The 21,136-nt window shown below is 48.4% G+C and overlaps 1 protein-coding gene and 1 non-coding gene across 2 annotated transcripts in view; one reads left to right on the top strand and one right to left on the bottom strand.

Moving 5' to 3' along the window:
• Positions 1-21,136, top strand: part of ALDH2 (aldehyde dehydrogenase 2 family member) — a 29,681-nt gene that overhangs the window by 1,198 nt on the left and 7,347 nt on the right. Inside the window, exons 2-9 of the mRNA XM_002913054.4 lie at positions 9,951-10,055; positions 11,374-11,514; positions 12,611-12,690; positions 14,855-14,966; positions 15,681-15,809; positions 16,243-16,356; positions 17,793-17,895; positions 18,463-18,647. Of these exons, the coding sequence (XP_002913100.1) occupies positions 9,951-10,055; positions 11,374-11,514; positions 12,611-12,690; positions 14,855-14,966; positions 15,681-15,809; positions 16,243-16,356; positions 17,793-17,895; positions 18,463-18,647 (969 nt within the window). The remainder of the gene's footprint in view (positions 1-9,950; positions 10,056-11,373; positions 11,515-12,610; positions 12,691-14,854; positions 14,967-15,680; positions 15,810-16,242; positions 16,357-17,792; positions 17,896-18,462; positions 18,648-21,136) is intronic.
• Positions 20,882-20,987, bottom strand: LOC117795368. Its single transcript, XR_004619336.1, has one exon. It is a non-coding gene; the product is annotated as a U6 spliceosomal RNA (small nuclear RNA).

The raw sequence follows: 21,136 nt of genomic DNA on the forward strand, positions 1-21,136 counted from the left end.
GTTTTGTGAGTTGCCCACATATTGAAGCCAGTGGCAAAGTTGGGATTCCTATTTCGGCTCCCAAGAGAAAGCCTCTAACCAGAACATTCTGTGCTACTATTGGTGCAACTAGGGGTTTGAATAGAGGGGTCACTGCTGATTTATGATGCCATAGAGCTGATCCCTGGCTGACTACTTTCAACAGTGGACCTGCTTGTCTGGCCCAGAGCTGGGCTGCAAATGTGCACACAGGTGGTGGGTTAAGACACATCTGTGCGATAGTAAGGAGTGTTAAAAATGGTCATTTGCAAGGGAATAAGAACAAAAAATAAAATTGCCTTTGCATAACACAAGCCCCCAGTGCAGCAGCTGTTGTTCTTTTGGTAGGCTGCTTAATGAGGAGTTCATGCTTGAAAGACTTGAACATCAGAAAGATCACGCAGAAATATCCTTAAGGGAAAGGTGTCAGCACCCCAAGCCTTTGTGGACACAAGATCTAATTAAGATCTTCCTCCTTTGTGGTCACATGGAGGTGAGGAAATGGCATCTAAACGTACCTGCACTTGGGTCTTGTAGATAGCCTGAGTCCTGCTCTCCAGACTTAGTCTGGGGATGTGAGTTGGGGGAGAGGAGTACAATTTCCCTGCAGCTTCTTTCCTTTATATCACAGTTTTTGAGATCATAAAAGTAACAGTTGCTCACTGTAAAAATACAGAGTACTGTAAAACTTCCCTCATCCCCCATTGCACTACCTCCAAGAGCACGTTAACAGGGAGGTCTGTGATCCTGCATTCTCCCTGCATTTTCTTTGCGTGTGTGTGAGAAGCATGCACCAGATTTTTTTTTTCATAAATGAGATACTAGCACTTACTGTTCCAAAGCACTGTGTCATCGAACAAGGTATCTGAGTTATCTTTCTCAGTTAGCACATTGATATCTTTTTTATTCTTCCCAAGGTTGCAATGCATCCCACCATGTTGGAACTGGCCCTTAAACTTCCTTGGGCTGTTTTCAGTGTTGCATTGCTGCTAACCCTGCTGGCGAGCGTGCCAAAACCTAATCTGAATATTTTGAGTCTCTAGGAGCCAGGGGATCCAGGTACAAACTAGATTGTATTACTGCACATTTCCTGGGGTGTTACTGGGTCCTTGAAGTTCAATAACTATTGTGGAGTTGAGCTTCCCCAAAAGGAGCTCTTCCAGTAGGCTTTGAAGTTGCTTCTGCAGGCTAGGTTTTCTTGCCAAGGGCATTGGTGGGGAGGCGCTTTTGGACACTTCAGGCTTGTCGGGTCTCACCTGGATGGGTGGGAGGGGTGCAGGCAACAGGTCTTCTCCTTCCTACCTCCTTTTCTCAGTCCAAAAGGGGTTGAGGGGGGTGGTTTGGCTCACCTTCCTGGGGTCCTCTTGCCTCTACTTGTCTTGGGTGAGGCGGCAGGGTGGGGTAAACTTATTGATTGGGTTAGGAAGATTTCAGGACACATTCTCCTTCCCCCACTCACAAGCAGGGACCTGTAGGGGGAGCTGATGATAACCAAGCTTCTTGAAGATCAACAGTTCTTATCCTTGGCGATTTCAGGGACACACCTCTGTCAACAAATGGATTTTCATTTTTCATTCTGTTTTTCTTTCCTGACTTGGAAAGTAATTAAGATCTGGAAAGATAACTCAAAGGAAAGCAAAAGGGACTGTGGCTTCAGCAAAGTAACCTCTCTGGATGGAGTGTGACTAATACCTTCATCTTCAACATCATCAATTCATGTTGGTTGATAATAAATACCCTGAGTTAAGCCTTGCTGATTTTAAAAGCTCCTGAAGTTAAGCCCCACTAGTTTTCAGAGCCAGGTATCATGGGGACTTGTCTTCCCAGTGTGTGTCCCCAGTGCCTGGTGTGCCTAGTGTAGGGTTTGATCTCTTGCGTTTGCTTCTCCAAGCTTGTGGTGTCCCTCCCCTTTGTGGTTAGTCTGGCCAGGGGTTTGGTTCCCAACTGTGTCTCTGTTCCTCCCACCCTTTTCAGTGTGGCCTCCTATCTGTGATGAACTGTGGAAGGTCTGTTCTGCCAGTCTTCAGGTCGTTTTCAGAGTTAGTTGCACAGATGTAGCTGTTATCTTGGTATGTCTGTGGGACCAGGTGAGCTCAGGATCCTCCCACTCTGCCATCGTCCTGACTCCCCATGTTGGTTGATAAATAATAATGAAGACCAGAATATTGTTAGATACCATGTTGCACTCTGGATTCAGACCGCCTGCCACTCATTAGTGTTGACTTAGGCAGGTTCATTCATTCAACAGACATTTCCTGAGTACTCCCAGTTCCAATGAACAAAACAGACAGGAACCCCTGCCTGTGGGAAGTTTGTGGCTGGGATGGTGGAGACAGACAAGTAAGTGAAATGCATAGTATGGCCAAGGCAATCAGCGCTATGGAGAAAAACAAGGCAGGGAAGAGGGGGCTATGGAGGGTGGTACAATTATTTAACACTGTACCTCAGCTACCACATCTGTAAAATGGGGTAAAAATCCCATCTACATCCTAGGGTTGCTGTGAGGATGGCGTGAGGTCATCCTTATACAGCCCTTAGCAAGTGCCCGGCTTGTGCCTGTGAGGGCATCCAGCCTCACATAAGCCTACTTATGCAGCCTTAAGTAAAAGCTGGGATAAGGGTGATGCTGTTAAGCTTACAAGATAATGGTGATGTAACTCCATTATGTGGGTGCTGTTGTAGTTATAATTTGTTTCCTGAAGGGGTAAGCTAGGTTCTGGTAAAGTTGAACGGGAGTTTGGGGTGAATTAAATTTGTGTCTCTATTCTTAGCCTCTTGACCACAGCACTCAGGAACTAAAGAGAGAACTGAGAAAAAGGAAATTAAGAAAGGATCTCCCTGGGGTGCCTGGGTGGCTCAGTGCCTGCTTCTCCCTCTCCCTCTGCCCCTTCCCCCTGCTCATGCTCTGTCTCTGCCTCTCTCTTTCTCTCAAATAAATAAATAAAATTAAAAAAAAAAAGAAAAAGAAAAGAAAGGATCTCCCTGTATAGCATTTTCTGGTTATAATATTAATATGTCCTCAGTACCAAAAGTCAAGCATTACAGAAGTCTAGAAGGTAGAAACTCATGGAAATATATATAGGCATGCACAGATGTTCATTGCCCCGTAATTTACATTAGCAAAAACCTAGGAAGCCAGCTTTCCATCCACGGGGAAACAGAAGAACAACATGTGCTATGGTTAAAGGAACGAATAATTCAACGCATGCAGTAGTTACAAGAATTAGCTGGAGCTGTATGAATAATGGGTCTCAAAAACAATGTGTCAAGGCGGGAAAGGGTCTGGCTTTCTGCAGATATGAAACTTATTAAACTACCCAAACAAACTTTTACACTGAATGTGAGTAAACCTGTCTCTATATAGAATGTATGTAAGTGTACAGGAAGGAATATGCCTTGGTGTGAGGGTAGTGAGTGCCTTGTGGGCGGCGGGGGTGCTGCACAGAGAATCTGTTTGCCGGTAGTGATTAAAGGGAACTTTGGCTTTATTTAAAACTTTTTTTTTCATTAAAGCTAAGTAACCTGTAAGCAAATATAAAAAGAAAAAAGAAAGTGACAGGCCTCTGATATCCCACACCTGCAGATAATCACTGCTAACAGGTAGTATATTACAGAAGAGAAATTTGATTTTCCTTGTTTTCCTTGGGAGATTCTTACATAATGAGCCAAAACTTATGTTGGATTAAGCAGTGGTTTGAAGTGGCTTTGGGATGAATGAGTCAAGTGAAATATCTCCACACTGACCATAATGGTTTTATTGCTTGTGAAAAAGTTTTAAGATCCTCAAGAAATAATAGATTCAGGTAACAGCAGAGATTTGGAGGATTTCACCAGAACTCCCTTGGCACCTCTGCTTCTAACAATAATTATTTTATATTATGAATGAACACAAATGCCTCCCCAGAATCTGTGCATTTGTGGAAACACATGGAATTACAGGTGACTTGTGGTGTTGAGGTCAGGGGGAAAGGACAGATGTGTGTGTACGTACGTACAGAGCCCTGGAACCAATAATCGTGATTACCGATCTCTTAGGATCTGTCAGGCCCTGTGCTGAGGCCGTAGAACTATATTTTCACCTTTTATCCCTCCGACAACTGTATGAAGCAGGTATTGTAGCTGTTACAGATGAGGGAACTAGGCTCCGGGAGGTCATGTTAACTTTAAGTGGTAAGTATGGAATGCTCTGACGTGTGTGCCCTTAGCCACATTCTGTGCTGCCTCATGACCAGGTCCTATGGTCAAAAAAGGATGTCAGTTTTTTTTTTTAAAGATGTATTTATTGGGGCACTTGGGTGGCTCAGTCAGTTAAGCATCTGCCTTCGGCTCAGGTCATGATCCTGGGGTCCTGGAATGGAGTCCCACATCAGGCTCCATCTGCCTGCCGCTCCCTCTGCTGTGTGCATGCTCTCTCTGACAAATAAATAAATAAAAATCTTTAAAAAAAAAAAGTGTTTATTTGAGAAAGAGAGGTGGGGGAGGGGCAGAGAGAATCTCCAAACAGACTCCCTGCTGAGCACGGAGCCCAGCATGGGGCTTGATCTCACAACTCTTGAGATCATGACCTGAGCCAAAGTCCAGAGTCGGACACTCAACCGAGCCACTTGGGCGCCTGAAGGATGTAAATATTTAGGGGATTACTGAACTTAAATACTTGAGATCAGAAGGGAGGAACCGTGTTTGTGTTCACATGTGTATTCCCAGCCCCTAGCGCCAAGATCAGAAATAAGATTGCTGCTCGGTAATATTTATTGAAGGCATGAATGGTTGCCATTTATGAAACTATGTTTATAATTTTGTGTTCCAGTAGCAAGGAATGGGAACACAGTATTTCCACCCAGAAGGGGCTTTTTCAAAGAACTGGGGAGTTAATGTGAATAAGAATGTGAAGACATGCAGGGAAGGCTAAAATTATCCAAGGGGAGTGACTGCAGCAACATAGAGTTTGCCTAATTAATGATACGCCCAGAGAACATCAACAGATTGGAAACATGCCTGCCTGGCAAACAGTCCACAGTAGTACCCATCCTCCCATGCTGAATGTGGTGAAAAATCCAGGAATGCAGAATGAAAGGCCCTGGGAGCGAGGAGAGGAGGCGAGGGCTCTGGTGAGCTGCCAGAATGTCTCCAGCAAGCCTGGGGAGGTGGCTGCCCTTGGCCTTATTACTAAACTAACCCCGAGGTTTCAGAAACGTGAATGTGTGTAGCATTTAGTGTTTTCCTTGAACTTATTTTCTCAGAATCTTGCAATACAAAAGACAGTATCTATTTTCTATTAGACATAAGTTACGTAACTGCTGTTGAAAAAGCAAATGCCAGCAAGTCTCCCCAAGACAGAAACCTGCCCCGTTTGCTACCTCACCCCTGGGGAAAGTAACATATTCGAGTGAGGTAGATTTCCTAGGTAATCTTCTTTCATGAATGAAAGCTTGAATTAAAATCTTTCTCGAATGCATCCTGTCTGCTAAACTGGAGCTACTGAACACCACTGAACCTGTTCTTGAAGACCTTGCACGGGTGATGGCTGTCCAGTGCCTTGGGGTGGGGGTGGCACTGGAATGTTGCTCTGTCCTCACCTTGGTTTGGCCTCCTCCCTGGGGCCCCCAGCTTCTAGGCACCCACCACACCACCCAAGTTTCTGGAGGCAGCCCAAGGATCATGTTATCCTCTAACTCAGCAGTTGTGATTTTTACACAGTCATCTGTCCCAAGTTCGCAAAGATGTGCGCCCATTTGCTGCAGCAGCGCCATCAGGAACAGTGAAAGTCATCCTCAAAGTGCACGTGTGGGAAATGCTTACGTAAACTGTGGTCTGTTCATATTGAGGACTGCTGTGTTGCTTAAAATAATGGGGCCATCTGCTTATGGAATAATGTCCAAGAAAAACTGTTACTGAGAAAAGCAAGTAAAGAAATTAGAAAGTCGACGATCCCCACTCAGAGCAGACGCTCCTCTGTCCCATTCCCTGTGTACCCCAGCACCAGCACAGCTCCCCGCACACAGCTTCCATTCCTCACCCTTACTCTGCAGCCATGGGGCCCTTTGGGTTCCTCCTGTCCCCAAGCTCTTCCTTCAGGTCCCCCCTCAGGTGTGGTCTGACTCCCTGGTCTGCAGCTCACTGTTGCTTGTTTGTTTCTGCTTCTTGCTTTGTTGGTCTGCTTATTGATAGCATTTCTCCTCCCTAGGACTTGAGCTCAAGAAGCCAGGACTTTGCTTTTTCACTCAGTGCCCAGCATGGACATGGCACTCTGTTAAAACTGATCAACTGCAAGAATGAGTGAGTCCAGCTTGTGCAGAACGAAGGGAGGCATATTTATTAAAACATGGAGAAAATACGGCATGTTGATGGAAAAGCTCTAGGAGTTTTGCCTGGAGTCCAGATTCAGGGCATCAGCTCCTGATGTCGCTAGGATGTCACTAGGGTGTCTCTCTGCATGTTGCTCTGACTCTAGAAACTTGAGTAAGGAAGTGCAAGCTGGGAGAACCCTCTCCCAGGGTGACTGAGTTAAGCCTGTTATGGAAGTCAAGCTTTGGGTTTCCGGCCAGGACGTTATGAAGCCTTTGGCCTGATGTTGGCCCTTGTGTTTACTTAAGTGAATGTGGTGAAATTCTCCTTGCTCGAAGCAGAACTTTGGCCAAGACTCAGGGTGAGAACAGTTCTTAGCCTGTGCCCCATCCCTGCCCAAGGGTGGATCAGGGAGTCCACTGAAGGCTGGCTGTAGGAGGAGGGAAAGGGGAACTCGAAACAGAAAGAAGATTCTAGGTTCCTGCTTGGCAAATTCAGGCTTATTTTATCAGGGAAAAAGAAGGATTGATTGTTGAAAATTCAACAATGGGGAGTGACCCAGCAAGTTCAGGGCTTTGAAAGGCAAATAGGTGCCAGGGAGCGGTCTTGCCACAGTCCTAGTCTAAGATCAGGGGAAGGGTGTGGGCCTTGCCCAGGGAGGAAGGGGTGAGGACTGGGGGTTCGGCTGACTGGCCTACCTCTCTGCTTCATACTTCCTAATCTTTGCAAAATAACAATTAAAATTTCTTCGGGACAAACTAACTTAGTATGCTGTGGTACGGGGAATAACACAGGCAGGGGTGTACGGATCTGCCTGGCTTCTGCTCCTAACCATCTTCCACCTGACAGAGCCACAGGATCCAGCTGTGTCACAGTGACTGTTGTGGCAAGAGCCACTGGGTGCAGAGTCCTGGCTCAGGAGCTTTACACCCCTTGTTACAGTTAATCCTCACATCAGCCCCAGACAAATTCTCCCCAGGGCCTGATGAAGCATCTGCAAGTGAAGGGATTGGCCCAAGGCCACAGCCGGTGAGGGGTAGAGGCGAGATTCGAACCCAGGTCTGCGCAGCTTAGAGGCTGGTGCTTTTTACACCACCCAGAATAAAACCTCAAAATCAAACTTGCAGTTGGGCAGTAAGTAAACCATGAAGATGGAGATTAGGAAGCAAGAGTTCTGACCTCCTTGAAGGCACACCAGGGCTCTGACTGGAGGCTGAACTGGAGGAGAACCAGGTAAAGAGCACAGGCCTTGGCGTTCATCAGGAGGGGGAAGCCAGTTCTCAGGGGAACAGGTGCGCAGGACTCGGCCCACTGGAACTCAGGGCCACTCGGCTTCAAGCCAGAGCTCTTTCTGCCACCCCTATCCCCCACTGGAAACTACTGATGGCCTGCTTCTCAGCAACAGGTGTTTGTTTCCCTCAAGCTTAATGATCAGCCAGCTAATGTGAATCCACACGAACATACTTCCAAAGACTCTGGCTGATGTTTGCCTACGTGCTCCTGCTAAATGCCAGAAGCCTTTTACTGTAGGTGCATAGCTGCGGATTTCTCCCTGATGGTGGGGTGGGGATTGTGCAAAAATACCAAATTTGAGCCTGGGAAAGTGACCCCTGGGAGACCCTTTCCTAACCAGCTCCTTCCTGGGCCACCCAATCCCCTGGGCACCGCCACAGCATTGCACACTTACTCCCCCCGAAGCTTTGTGCATATACCTGGAACCCTCACGTGCCACGTCACAAGGGGTACTGTGATGATTCTCACTGCAGAGTGAGGTGAAGTGCTTTGCCCCATGTGATACAACTACAATCAAAACAGCCTGGATTCATCCGGGTGCTCGTCCTGACCCTGTTCTTGCCCATGGAGCCAGGCCAGCACTCCCTGGGCCCTGCTGGCCCTGAAATCTTTGGCCCTGGACAAACTCCTGACTTTGCTTGGTGGCTTGGTCTTGTTTGTGGTCCTAGACTCTGGCCCAGAGTAACTGGAGATGACTCCCTGCGGTCCTCAGCCAGAGCCAGACCATATTGGGATGCTGGGGCCAAGGAGAGCCCTTGAGGAAGGCAGGCAGAGTGGCCTTGAACAGACAGTCACCCTGTGACCTTTGCTCAGCCCTGGTGAAGTGACCAAGTGTCCCCGACCCCCAGACCAGCTTCCCCATCCTGAAGGGGAACAGCTTGCTGGGAGAGTTCTTCCCTGTTCTCCCTTGGAGGCCATCGCCTGGCTCTTAGAAGCAGAGAGTGAATTTTGGCACTTAATTAAGCAGCTTTGGATAAGGACCTTTTCTCCGAGTGAATGAAGAGGCTTCCGCCCCCCTTGACTGGCCAGCGTACAGTCTCTCTCCAGACTTGGTTGCTGTTAATCCTCACAACGGCAACAGCAGTGACGGCTGCCAGGTGCTGAACCGAGGGCTTCCCAGGACCCACCCTCCTCTCTGATCCCATCTCCTTGCACTTCCTTCTTGGTTGGCCAATGAACTCTAGCCACTTTGGTTTTTTCTCAAATGCACCAGACTTATTCCTCCCCCAAGGCCTTTGTACTTGCTATTCCTGCTGCCTGGACTGCTTATCCTCCTACTCTTCCTGCGGCTGGCTCCTTTTCATTAGTCGGGGCTCGAGTGAAATAGCTGCTTGTGAGAGACCCTCCCACCCATCCCATCTAAAGTTCTCTGTCTTCCCCCACTTTAGGACTCTTTGTGGGTCCTGTTTTCCTCCTCTGCACCTATCACGGCAATCTGAGATTGCCTTGTGTATTTCTTCTCTACTTGCTTCTCTACTGTCTGTACCTACCAGAACACAACTTCCATGAGCGAGAAAGGTCCTTATTGGATTTGGTTTCCACCGAGTCCTCAGCCTTAGAACAGTGCCTGGCGCATCGCAGGTGCTCACTACATGTTTACTGGATGGTAAAAGAATAACCTGACCCTGTTCTCACGACAGCCCTGTGCAGCAGCATGGTCAAGGAGAGATGGTTGCCAATTCGTTGCTGCTCCTTTCAAGGAGAAATAGAGGCTCTCTCCCCTCCCGGAGATCTAGACTGCGCCTGTGACTCACACCGACCAGTGGAGTTTGGTGGCAGAAATGAGGCCGTGTTACTTCAGAAGCTGGATCTTAGGAAGCCTTTCAGCTTCTGCCTGGGTCTCTCAGAACACTCTCTGAGGAAGCCAGCTGTCATGGGAGAAGGCTGACGAGCCCCGGTCTGCCATACAGTCAGGAGGCTCAAGCAGATATGTGTGTGGTACAGAACCCTCTCGCACATCCAGCCCCACGCACCCTTGCTCTGCAACCCCATAAGCCAGCCCAGCCCAGCCTGTGCATCTGAGCCCAATCAGTGGACACGATTGTGAGAGGATGACTAATCATTTAAGCCACCGACTTTTGACATGTTGCACAATAGTATGGACAACTGATATGGCAGACACATTCTCTTCATTTCTCAGATCAAAGAAACGAAGGGCAAATGACTTACCCAAGGTCGCTTGGCAGAGGGGGCATTCCAACCAGGTTGTCTCCAGGTCTGGGGCTTGAAACCTCACACCACATCACTCTAAGGATAATTCGTATGTGTTCTGATTTTTTTTTTTCTCCCACATCACTGATTGCGAGTGTTGGGTTGAGAGCCAGTCCTGAGAACTTTCTTCCTTCTCATTGTAGATCTTCATAAACAATGAGTGGCACGATGCTGTCAGCAAGAAGACATTCCCCACCATCAATCCATCTACCGGAGAAGTTATCTGTCAGGTAGCTGAAGGAGACAAGGTGAGAATTGGTGACCTACCTTGGGGCAGGAGCAGGCAAAGATGATTTCAGTGTTTAGTTTATATGTTTTTACGTCGTTGAAACTTTACCAGGTGTGTATTACTTTCATTACTTTCATGCCATTGAATATCTTTTGAGTAAATGAATCAACAGAAACTCTTCCTTCAGACAAAGGTGCTAGATTATACCTGGGTTCCGTAATTCACACAGCTGTGGAACTGTAGATTTGGAACTGAATTTGGGAACATCTAATCCAATCTCTCTTTTCTAGACCTGGAAGTTGAAGGTCGGAGAAGGGAGGTGCGCACCTAGTTGGAGGAATCTTGTGGGGTAGAATTTGGGTCTCCTAAGATCTAGTCTGGTGTTGGTAGTGTACTTTGTTGGAATTATATACACTTGCAATAAAAAATAGTAATAGTAATTTTACAACTTAAAAATTAGACTTTTAGTGAAAAAAAAAAATTTTTTTTTTTTTTTTTTTTTAAAGAAAAGGTATTGAGAGGAGCCTGGGTGGCTCAGTCGGTTGAGCGTCTGACCCTTGGCTTCAGCTCAGGTCATGATCTCAGGGGTGTGAGATTGAGCACCATAGCAGGCTCCATGCTCAGTGGGGGATTCTGTCTTTCTCCCTCTGCCTCTCTCCCACTTGTGCTCACTCTCTCTAAAATAAATAAATAAATCTTAAAAAAAAAAAAAAGCATTGAAGCTATTTTAAGAATGACTCTTGCCTTCCACTTTAAGACAGTTTTCTATATTCATGTATAATGTCCTGCTCCCTCTGCTAAAAGCAAATGTGAATATAGTACTTTTCTGGCTTATAGGGTAGTAAATATGTTTAATATTAATCAAAACCATGCTTCCATCCTCCTGATACACATCTCCCTATATGAAAAATGCTAACTGTTGATTTTACTGCTTCTCCAAGGAGAGGAAAGCTGGTTAAAGCTGCATATGGTGGAGGCAGCCAGTCATCTTAGAAGGAATTTGGTTAAGTTCCCTGGGCTTGCTTTCTTAGGAAGGGGGGGAAATGGTCAAATTCTAAGCACGGAGCCCTGAATGCTTCCCTCCAAGACTCGGGGGGATTCTGAAATGAAAATACAGAAATGGAAACTGTTGGGATCTGCACTCCCTCCGTGACGCCTGCAAAGGAGAGCTGGAAGCCCCTCGGGCAGAGCCCTTCACAGTGGGGAAGGGCTGTTCGGGCAGGTTTGCACACGGGCATTGACTGAAGTCCCATGGTTGTTTTTGGCAGCGGGGTGGGTGGTAATTGGAGGCAGTTATTGCTGAGAAGGCCTGAGCTGCCTTGGTGGGTATTTTCCAGGAAGACGTGGACAGGGCAGTAAAGGCTGCCCGGGCTGCCTTCCAGCTGGGCTCACCCTGGCGCCGCATGGATGCGTCTGACAGGGGCCGCCTGCTGAACCGCCTGGCTGATCTGATTGAGCGGGACCGGACCTACCTAGCAGTGAGTTCTCAGCCCCCTCCCCTCTCGTCTCACGTGGTGAATAGGCTCCGAGCATTCCATAGACAGCCAGGAAGGGGACTGCGTTGCTGACATATAACTGGTCAGAAATGCATAGGCTGGACACTTTTGGGGTACACACCCCTATACCAACCAGAGGAGCCTCTCATTGTCTCCTATGATGGCTAAGAAAAATGGGGGGTGGGGAGAGGAGTCACAATAGGGAGCCTTCCCCGAGACCCCAGGGATGGACACCTCCGTCGGAGGCCCTCTCTGTGGTGGGCGTTGTCTCTGGCTGCCAGAAGCAGAAGAAACCAGGAGGCAATACTCTCTCGTCTCCCCAACCCAATCTGCAAATAGCAGCCAAAGTGAACCTTCTAGAAGGCAAATTATACCATGGTGCTCCACTCTGAAGCCTTCCATGGCATCCTGTATATCCTTAGGATAAAGTCCTGTTCCCTCAATATGGTCTATAAGGCCCTGCCTGGTCTGATTCTGTCTTCCAACTAATGCTGGACCATGGCCCTCACACACACAGCCCAGCTCACCAGCCTTCCCCTCAGTGTCTTGACTGCCCAGCTTCTTTGAGCCATCAGGGCCTTTGCACATGCTGTTCCCTCTGCTTGGGGTGCTTTTCACTTGTCATCATTCGTACCTTCCCCTTTGCCTAGTTACCTCCTACATATCCTTCAGGTTTAGGCTAGCGGGTGTTTCTCAGACTGGGCTGGGCAGCCTGGCTTCTCCTTTCTAGCACTCTTAACACTCGTGATTGAGGCTTCATGTCATTAGTCACTGGCGCTTTGCTCTTTCAGCCTCTGTGTTTGTCTCTTATCCCTAGCCCCTGGATTTGGCTTAGAGCAGAACCTAGAAAACACGTGCATGTGAAATGACTGCATGAGAAGCTGGTGCAGCATTTCTCTCCCCACCCCTCGCTCTCCTGCCTTTGGAGAGGGAGGGGCCATGGGCCAGAAATGCTACGGCATTCAGTGGCACGAAGTGGCCCATCAGCCCTTCTGGGTCTGTGCTGCGTCGTCACCAATGGCTTTGATTCAGTCTGGTGCCTGCACGTCTGTGCTGACCTTTCTTTCTCTTTTCTCAGGCCTTGGAGACCCTGGATAACGGCAAGCCCTATGTCACCTCCTACCTGGTGGATCTGGACATGGTCCTCAAATGCTTCCGGTACGGGCTTAGGCTTCCTGCTCTTTGTCTGGCCGTGCCCCAGGGGAGCAGGTGTTGCAGGGGCCAGAAATAAAATAATCTAACAGGATCACAGGAGGTGGGGAAACATGTTCTATCAGACTCCATCGTATGAGAAAATCCCTCAATATCAAAGTTATAACTTACTCATAAGCATTTTCTCTTTCTTCTCAGGGCCGTTTCAGTCATTTCTATGTTAGATGGAATTTGTCCATTTCATGTAGGTGTTACCTCATTTGTTGGCTAAGTTGTTCATATATTCTCTTTATAAGCCTTTTTATCTCTATAAGTCCGGTGGTAATGTTCCCATTTTCATTTTGGTTTTCAGTTGTTTGTGTCTTCTGCCTTTTTTTCTTAGTCTAGTGGAAGGTTTGTCAGTCTGGTGAGTTTTCAAAGAACCCACTTTTGGTTTTGTTGATTTCCTCTGTTGTTTTCCTGTTCTCCATTTCATCTGTCTCTGCTGTAGTCCTTATTATTTCTTGCAAGCTTTGGAATTAGTTTAATCAAACATCTTAATGAATGAGACATGCAGGATGAGGAATAAGAACTTTGTTGGGGTCTTTGGGGCTGCAGGTAACAAAGCCTTGGCCTGACTCAGGCACCGCAGAGAGTCAGACGTCTGAAATCCAGAAGGCCGCTGAGCCTCACTGTGGCCCGTCTCAGCCCTCTTGCTTCATTCTTTGCTCAGTTACCCCCTGGCCGCTGTCAGGGCCAGTGTGTGTGCTGGAACCTGGCTGCCCACACCTGGGCTTGCTTCTATATGCATGATCCCACCGACTACACCGCGATCCCTTATCCTAGTGCCAAATGCCAAAGTCTTAATGCCAGACTCAGGGGCCAGGTGCCACCCTGATTGGCTGGCCTCAAGTCTGACCAACTATGGTCCAGGTGGACAGATCATTGTACAAATAACAAGTACTCCCCTGTGACCCTGTGGACAGAGGTGGAGGGGAAGAAGCTGTGCCAGAAAAGTAGGGGTTGGACAACATAATGGGTTCTCAACCAGGGTAGTTAGTCATGTCTCCCAGCTGACCACTGGCAATGCCTGGAAACACTTTTGGTTGTCACAGCACAGGGGGGAAAGGTGCTACTGGTATCTAGTGCATAGAGGCCAGGGAGGCTGCTAAAAAGCCTACAGTGCACAGCACGGCCCGCACAGCAAAGAAGCTTCCAGCCCCATATGACCGCAGTGCCAAGATTAGAATGCTCTGCGAGGATGCCCCAGAGAGAGCAGCCTGGTGAAGCTCAGGCTGTCCTGTGCCCTCCTGAGCTTTAGGAATATGCCTTTGTGCTGATTAGGTAACCATTCTGGGGCCTGCAAAACATATGTCATACAGACTGGGAGGCAGGGAGTGGTGCTGCCTTCCCTTGTAGAGACTGGCAACTCCCTGGCTGTTTTTCTCTCCAGGTTCATAGACCCATGTTTGAAGCCAGGTCAGCGTGGGGCTCAGACTCACATTGCCATCCCACTCATTTCAGAACTCTTCCTTTTACCCCACATTTCATCTTTCCCCTTCTCTCGTTTTTCCTACTTCCCTGAAAATGTCACCATTACATGCTGAAAACACACGCTGCTCTTTTCTCCCCCGTGCCAGTGTGCTGGGCTTTACTGCCCCCTGTGTCCCTGTGTGTCTGGATGGGAGGCTTTATGAGGGGCTGGGCCAGTTGAGGATTTATTTCTGGTGGCTGTTCCCTCAGTCCTATTTTGGGATCTGCATACAGGAAGTGCTGGCTGTGAGAGAGGCTTTTACTTCCTTACCATGTCCAACTCACGGTTCTCAAACACTAATCTGTGGTGCTGGGCTGCTTCAACATAGTTTAATAAATCCGAATGTGTATGAAAAATACCGATTCCTGGGAATTGGTGTCAGAGCTCCAGACTGAGTAGGTTGGAAGTGGGTGCCTAGAACATGGTGTTTTTTATAAGCATCCCAGGTGATTCTGAGGCTCAAAGTTTAGTTGCCCAGAGTGGATTATTGTGACCCTAGCAGTTAACCAGGAAGTCTTTCTGGGAATAAGCCAAGAGCAAGGGCAGTTGGGCTTGTTTGGGCCTTATAAGAGGCCTGTTTGAGTCTTTTCTTTCGGCCAGGGTATACAGGGGTTCCTGACAGTCATTGATTAAGCTTGGATTTTTTTTTTTTTTAAGTTATTATGCTGGCTGGGCTGATAAGTACCACGGGAAAACCATTCCCATTGACGGGGACTTCTTCAGCTATACCCGCCACGAACCCGTCGGGGTGTGTGGGCAGATCATTCCGGTGAGTGCTCAGCTCCTATTAAACAAGGGAAGGTTTATCAGGAGTGCCTTGAGATGCAGCGATCTCGGACAGGCTGATTGCTGAGGTGGGAGGGTCTGCGGGCTGCTGTCGGAAGGCGGCCTGGGTGGTGGGTGAGAACACAGGCTTTAACAAAGTCAACTGGTGCTGCCCTGCGTGGACTCTGACTTTGGGCAAATCATTGATCCCTATAAGACTTGGTTTCCTTATCTTTTTTTTTTTTTTAATTTTTATTTATTTGACAGAGATAGAGACAGCCAGTGAGAGAGGGAACACAAGCAGGGGGGGGGGGAGAGGAAGAAGCAGGCTCCTAGCAGAGGAGCCCTGATGTGGGGCTCGATCCCATAACACCGGGATCACGCCCTGAGCCGAAGGCAGACGCTTAACCGCCGTGCCACCCAGGCGCCCCTTGGTTTCCTTATCTTAAAAGCGGAAGGGAACACACCATCTTAGGGCAGGAGGGGGGATAAAATGCAACAACACAGCACCGAGCCCAGTATGGGAAAAGCTCTAACGAGCCTGAGTTGCTCTTGCTCCTGCCCACCTGCCTTGTCCATCTGTCTTCGACTCACAGCTGAGTTGTGGGGGCAGCACAAGGGCTCAGAGAAGCCGCTGTGGCTTCTCCCCGGGCTGCCACCTGCCCTGGCCAGTACAGCTCTCAGCTTCGGTTCCAGGAGCAGTTGTTGTGTTTTGCAGTGGAACTTCCCGCTCCTGATGCAAGCCTGGAAACTGGGCCCAGCCCTGGCGACCGGAAACGTGGTTGTGATGAAGGTAGCTGAGCAGACTCCGCTCACCGCCCTCTATGTGGCCAACCTGATTAAGGAGGTGTGTGGCTGGTGTCTGTCTTGAACTCTGAGTGCCCTTGTACAGGCTTGCTCCTTGGGGGTACTTAGGAGGGGCTTCGGAGGCCCCAAAGTGGGGCAGGTGTTTGTAGAGCAGGGATTGAGCCTCCTCCCAGTCCCCCGTACCTCATCACAGGCCAGCCGAAATGGCCCCCCCTTACTTGTTCTCTGCACTGAGCTTCACTGCCAGACCCCTTTGAAGAGTGCCACTGGGGAGGGACAATAGCCGCAGGGAACCCTGAAAAGCAGGTTCTCTGCTGTGCCGTTTGGAATTCCTGAGCAGTGCCCCATGGACTGGTGTCTGCTTGTCTGGGTACAGGGCAAGCTGCTTTAGCCTCTCTGGGAGGGGTATGTGTTCTTCTGTCCAAGCCCTTTGGAGAAGGAGAATGACGCCCAGTGTCCCTGTTTGTCCACAGGCCGGCTTTCCCCCTGGAGTGGTCAATATTATTCCTGGGTTTGGCCCCACAGCTGGGGCTGCCATCGCCTCCCATGAGGACGTGGACAAAGTGGCCTTCACAGGTTCCACCGAGGTAAGGCATCATTAGGATCTCAAGCTTGTGGCATATTTGGCCCAAGTTCCCACTGTCCTCAAAGGAGGACACATTGAAGATTTGCCTCTGGGTACTGTGTGGAGGGTTCCCCCAAGACTGCCTCCGAGGAGCTCGAGTGAGGGGCCCCATGTATGCCAGCGGTGGCTGTTGGGGTGAGCCCTCTGTGGGTTGGTTGACACTCTGGCTGCTGTTGTGGGGCCAGCATCCCACGTGGAATAAAGAGGCTGAGACCATCTAGACCTCATGAAGCCCTGGGCAGACAGCCTGCCCAGGGTCAAAGCCCTTCAGCTGTGTCAGGCTCCCACCACTGCCCTGACAATTATAGAGCGTGGGCTTCAGAAAGACAGGAGTTCAAATCCCAGCCTTGCCATTATGACATGGGGTGATTCACATGTCTTCAGGGCTCCACTTGTTGTCTTTAAAATGAGGATGGCAATATGGAGGCGGTAGAGACAGTACGCCAGGCCCTGGAGAAACAAGGACAAGTAAGACGTCCAGTGATTCCTTCAGCATCATCTCTTTCGAAGCAGGGACAGAACTCCTTCTGAAGAGGAACCTTTTCCTCTCCGTGAAATTTTTGGGAGGCTTCATCGCATGGCTCCAGAGAAGGCACAATGAATAATGTAATGGACGTGCTCTTCAAACCGTTACCCCGGAGATAGCTACCGTTCCATATTCAGTCTGTGCGCGGTGATGACGGTTCCAGAAGGGCAGAACAGAGCCCAAGATAGCACGTCCCAGCTCTTTCCTTGCTTTGCTACTGCCCAAATTAATGCGTCGAGGTGATGTTGAGAATCTCACAGAGGGGGGATGGTTTCCTGACAGAGATAAAGATTTGTTCATTCAAATAGGTTCAGGGCGGCTTTGTGCCAGGCTCTGGGAATAAGGAGGTGAGAAGCATCCCATCGTTGCCCCCACAGAGCGTGCCATGGGCTGGGGGACCACACTCACAACACTGTGGGAAAGGGGCACGATAGCGGTTTGACCTGGTGATGGATTCACACTGCCCTAGTGTGAATTCTGATTCCACATTCACCAGCTGTGTGACTTTGGGCAAGTGACTTGACCACTCTGAGCCGCAGCTCCCACATTTCTAAAGCAAGGCAAAGAGTCGTACCTATCTTTGAGGCCATTGCAAGGATTGAACTAAATGGACACAAAGCACTTGGCACAGTGTCTGGTATGTAGGGTGCTTGGTATATAGAAGCCATATTGCTCACGTGGTTACCATCACTCTCGTCCTGGAGCTCAGAGGGTTGGGCAGCGGTGGTAAGTGAAGAGCTAGATTGGGTGAAATTCTCCAGGTCTCTTGTAGTCCAGCTGCCCCCTCATGTTGTGGGGTCCTGTGTCTAGAAGAGCATTTGGTTTTTCCTTGCTCCTCCTCAGAGCTTGTCTGTGTTTCTGCTTCCCCATAGGTTGGCCACCTAGTCCAAGTTGCTGCAGGGAACAGTAACCTCAAGAGAGTGACCCTGGAGCTGGGCGGAAAGAGCCCCAATATCATCATGTCAGATGCAGACAGTAAGGTTCTTGTGGGGAGGAGGTGTGGGGCAAAGGCAGCCACTGGCTGTCCATACCGTGGCTCCACTCACTTCTGTGAGCCTCAGCAACCACTGGACTCAGTGTCTGCCCCCCAGGCCTCAGGATAAAGGTCAGAGTCCGCAGCATAGCCCTCCAGCCTGCATGACCTGGTCTCTCCCCGGCTTCTCTCCTCTTTGCTCCCCATCATCCAGCCGGGCTGTGCTACTTAGTTGCCCAGCCATATTGCATGCTTTCTTTCGGAGCAGACTGCTCCTCCTCCCTCATATTCCCTTTTCCTGGTCCTGCTGAGGCGCCCCCTGATTTGCCCTTCCCTGACTGCTGTGGGCTGGCTGGGTGGGTCCTGCCACCACCCTTGTGTCTGTTACCATGGAGGGCTGTGACCTCCTCTCTCTTTGTCCGCTGGGTGGCCATACCCCAAGAAGGGAGAGAGCAGGTCTGTCCTGGTCGGTGCGCTATTGGCGGCATGAACGGGTTAAGACGGTAAGCAGACACTGGGGCCAGGCTCATTCTCCATCTCTTCTCATGGTTGCCCTTCTGCCTCCCTAGTGAACTGGGCTGTGGAGCAGGCCCACTTCGCCCTGTTCTTCAACCAGGGCCAGTGCTGCTGTGCGGGCTCCCGGACCTTTGTGCAAGAAGATGTGTACTCTGAGTTTGTGGAGCGGAGTGTTGCCCGGGCCAAGTCTCGTGTAGTTGGGAACCCCTTTGACAGCCAGACTGAGCAGGGGCCGCAGGTAAGCCCGGCTGCTGCAGATGGGTCTGGGTGTCTGGAGGCAGCATGGAGAGGCAGAAGGGGTCTCAGACTCAGAGGCAGGCAGGTTTGGCTTCAAGTCTGAGCTCTGCCATGGGCCAGCTGTGTGTCCCTGGGAAGCCACGTGCCCTCTCTGAGCCACTGTTCTCTCATCTGTAATATCCACCTTTCCTGATTCACAGGCTGGCTTTGATGTGGAAATCAATAATGGAAACCAATTTTTAAATTTCATACACACAATAAATATTAGGAGTGTCTGTGTAAAAAGGAATGCATGCTTTCTGGACCTTGGCCATCCATAAAAATGCACCTTCCAGAAGGACACACACGTATCTGTTAACTGTGGTTATCTCTGGGGAGTGGGGCAGAGGGCCATGGCTTGGATAGCAGAGGGACTTTACCTCACTTTATGCTATTCTGAAATGTTTGATTTTATGTATATATATATATATTTTTGAATCATAAGCACATATTCATTTTAATCAAAACTACAGTCAATAGGAATTACAAGAAGAAGAAATACAGTGCCTCTGCCCACCATTTCCTCTCATGTCCTGGGCCTTATTCCAGCACTGTTCTTAGACCCTGCCTGTCCTGGGCTCTCTCTCCATAGGATCCTATACTGGCCTCCCCCAGCAACCCCCCCCAAGAAGCAAGGAGTCCACAGGGTCAGGGGTGCTCCCAGCTCCCACTGGTCCCTGTGCCCACTTTCTGGGGCCCATGGGAGCCTCTCTACAGGCTCCATCCTCCTGAGGGTGTCTGCTGCTGGTGTCTTCTCCCCAGCCTCCAGGGCTGGCCAAGACCAGTCTTTTTTTTTTTTTTTAATTAATAGACTTACTTTTTAGAGCAGTTTAGGTTTATAGAAAAATGGGCAGAAAGTATGAAGTTCCCTTTACCCCCCATCCCTCCCCTCTAGTTTACCTGATTATTGACATCTTGCATTAGTGTGGTACATTTGGTATAACTGATGAGCCAGTATGATATATTATTATTAACTAAAGTCTACAGTTTATTTTAGGGTTCACTCTTGGTGTCGCATTCTGTGGGTGTGGACAAATATATCAAGACATGTATCCACCATTGCAGTATCATACAGAATAGTTTCGCTGCCCTAAAATTCCCCTGTGCTCCACCTATTCATCCCTCCCCTCCCCCCAACCCTAGGCAACCAATGATCTGTTTACTGTCTCCGTAGTTTTGCCTTTTCCAGAATGTCATATAGCTGGAATCATATAGTATGTAGCCTTTACAGATTGGCTTCTTTTATTTAACAATGTGCATTTAAGTTTCCTCCATGTCTTTTGTGACATGATAGCTCCTTTTTATGACTGAGGAATATACCATTGTATGGACATACCACATTTTCCTTACCTACTTATCTGCCGATGGATAATTGGGTTGTTTCCACTTTTTGGCTATTGTGACTAGTGCTACTATGAATCCCAGCATCTTTTTTTCTCTCCTGTTTGTGGCTATTTAATTAGTAACTTGCATAAAAATTTTAATAAAAAGTGTTTAAAGGAAAAAATAAGACCCCGTGGGCTTCCTTCCACGTCTATTCCCCATAGATAACCACACATGCGCATGCGCACACACACACACACACACACACACAGTTACGTTTTTGTATGTTTGTTTTAACAAAAATAGGATTAAATAACATATTCTACAAGCTTTCCCCACCTTTACAGAATACCTTAGGCTATCTTTCTGTGTCAGTTCACAGATTTTTTTTTTTTTTTAAACTGGGCTCTATGCCCAGCGGGAGGCTTGAACTCATGACCGTGGGATCAAGAGTCCCATGCTCCACCGACTGAGCCAGCCAGGCGCCTCACACGGATCTATTACTAACAAGGACACAATATATATTAAATACACATACATTATTTTAGCCAGCCCCTCTACTGATGTATACTTAGAACTGTTTCTGTTTTTTACTTTTACAAAGCGCTCCTCAGTGACTATCCTTGTTTAGATCCCTTTGTGACATGTAGAATAAATTCCTGGAAGTTAAATAGCTGGGTCAAAGGGTAAAAGTATTTCATTTTTTGGCCAATATTAATAAAGTACCTACCAAAAGGGCTGTACCAGCTTATAGGCCTTTTTTTTAAATTGAGATACAACTGACACACTGTATTAGTCCTTCTAAGAGCATATCAATATTAGAATGTATGTAACATACCCTTGTCATCAGTGTATTTCCTTCTTATCATTTTTCTTGATCTGGAACGCTTCATGAATCTGTGTGTCATCCTTGGGCAGGGGCCATGCTAATCTCCGTATGGTTCCAGTTTTAGTGTGTGTCCTGCTGAAGCAAAAGCACATTTACTCTCTCACTATTTTAAATTCTTAGTAACTTTATAATTGAAAATAAAAGCAATGGGTTTGATTTGCATTTCTTTGAGGGCTACTGAGGTTGGTTGAACCTCCTCTCCTGTTTACCGGCCCTTCTAGCTCCTCTTCTGAGGCCTA

This window comes from Ailuropoda melanoleuca, chromosome 12 (assembly GCF_002007445.2).
Source record: "Ailuropoda melanoleuca isolate Jingjing chromosome 12, ASM200744v2, whole genome shotgun sequence".
NCBI lineage: Eukaryota > Metazoa > Chordata > Mammalia > Carnivora > Ursidae > Ailuropoda > Ailuropoda melanoleuca.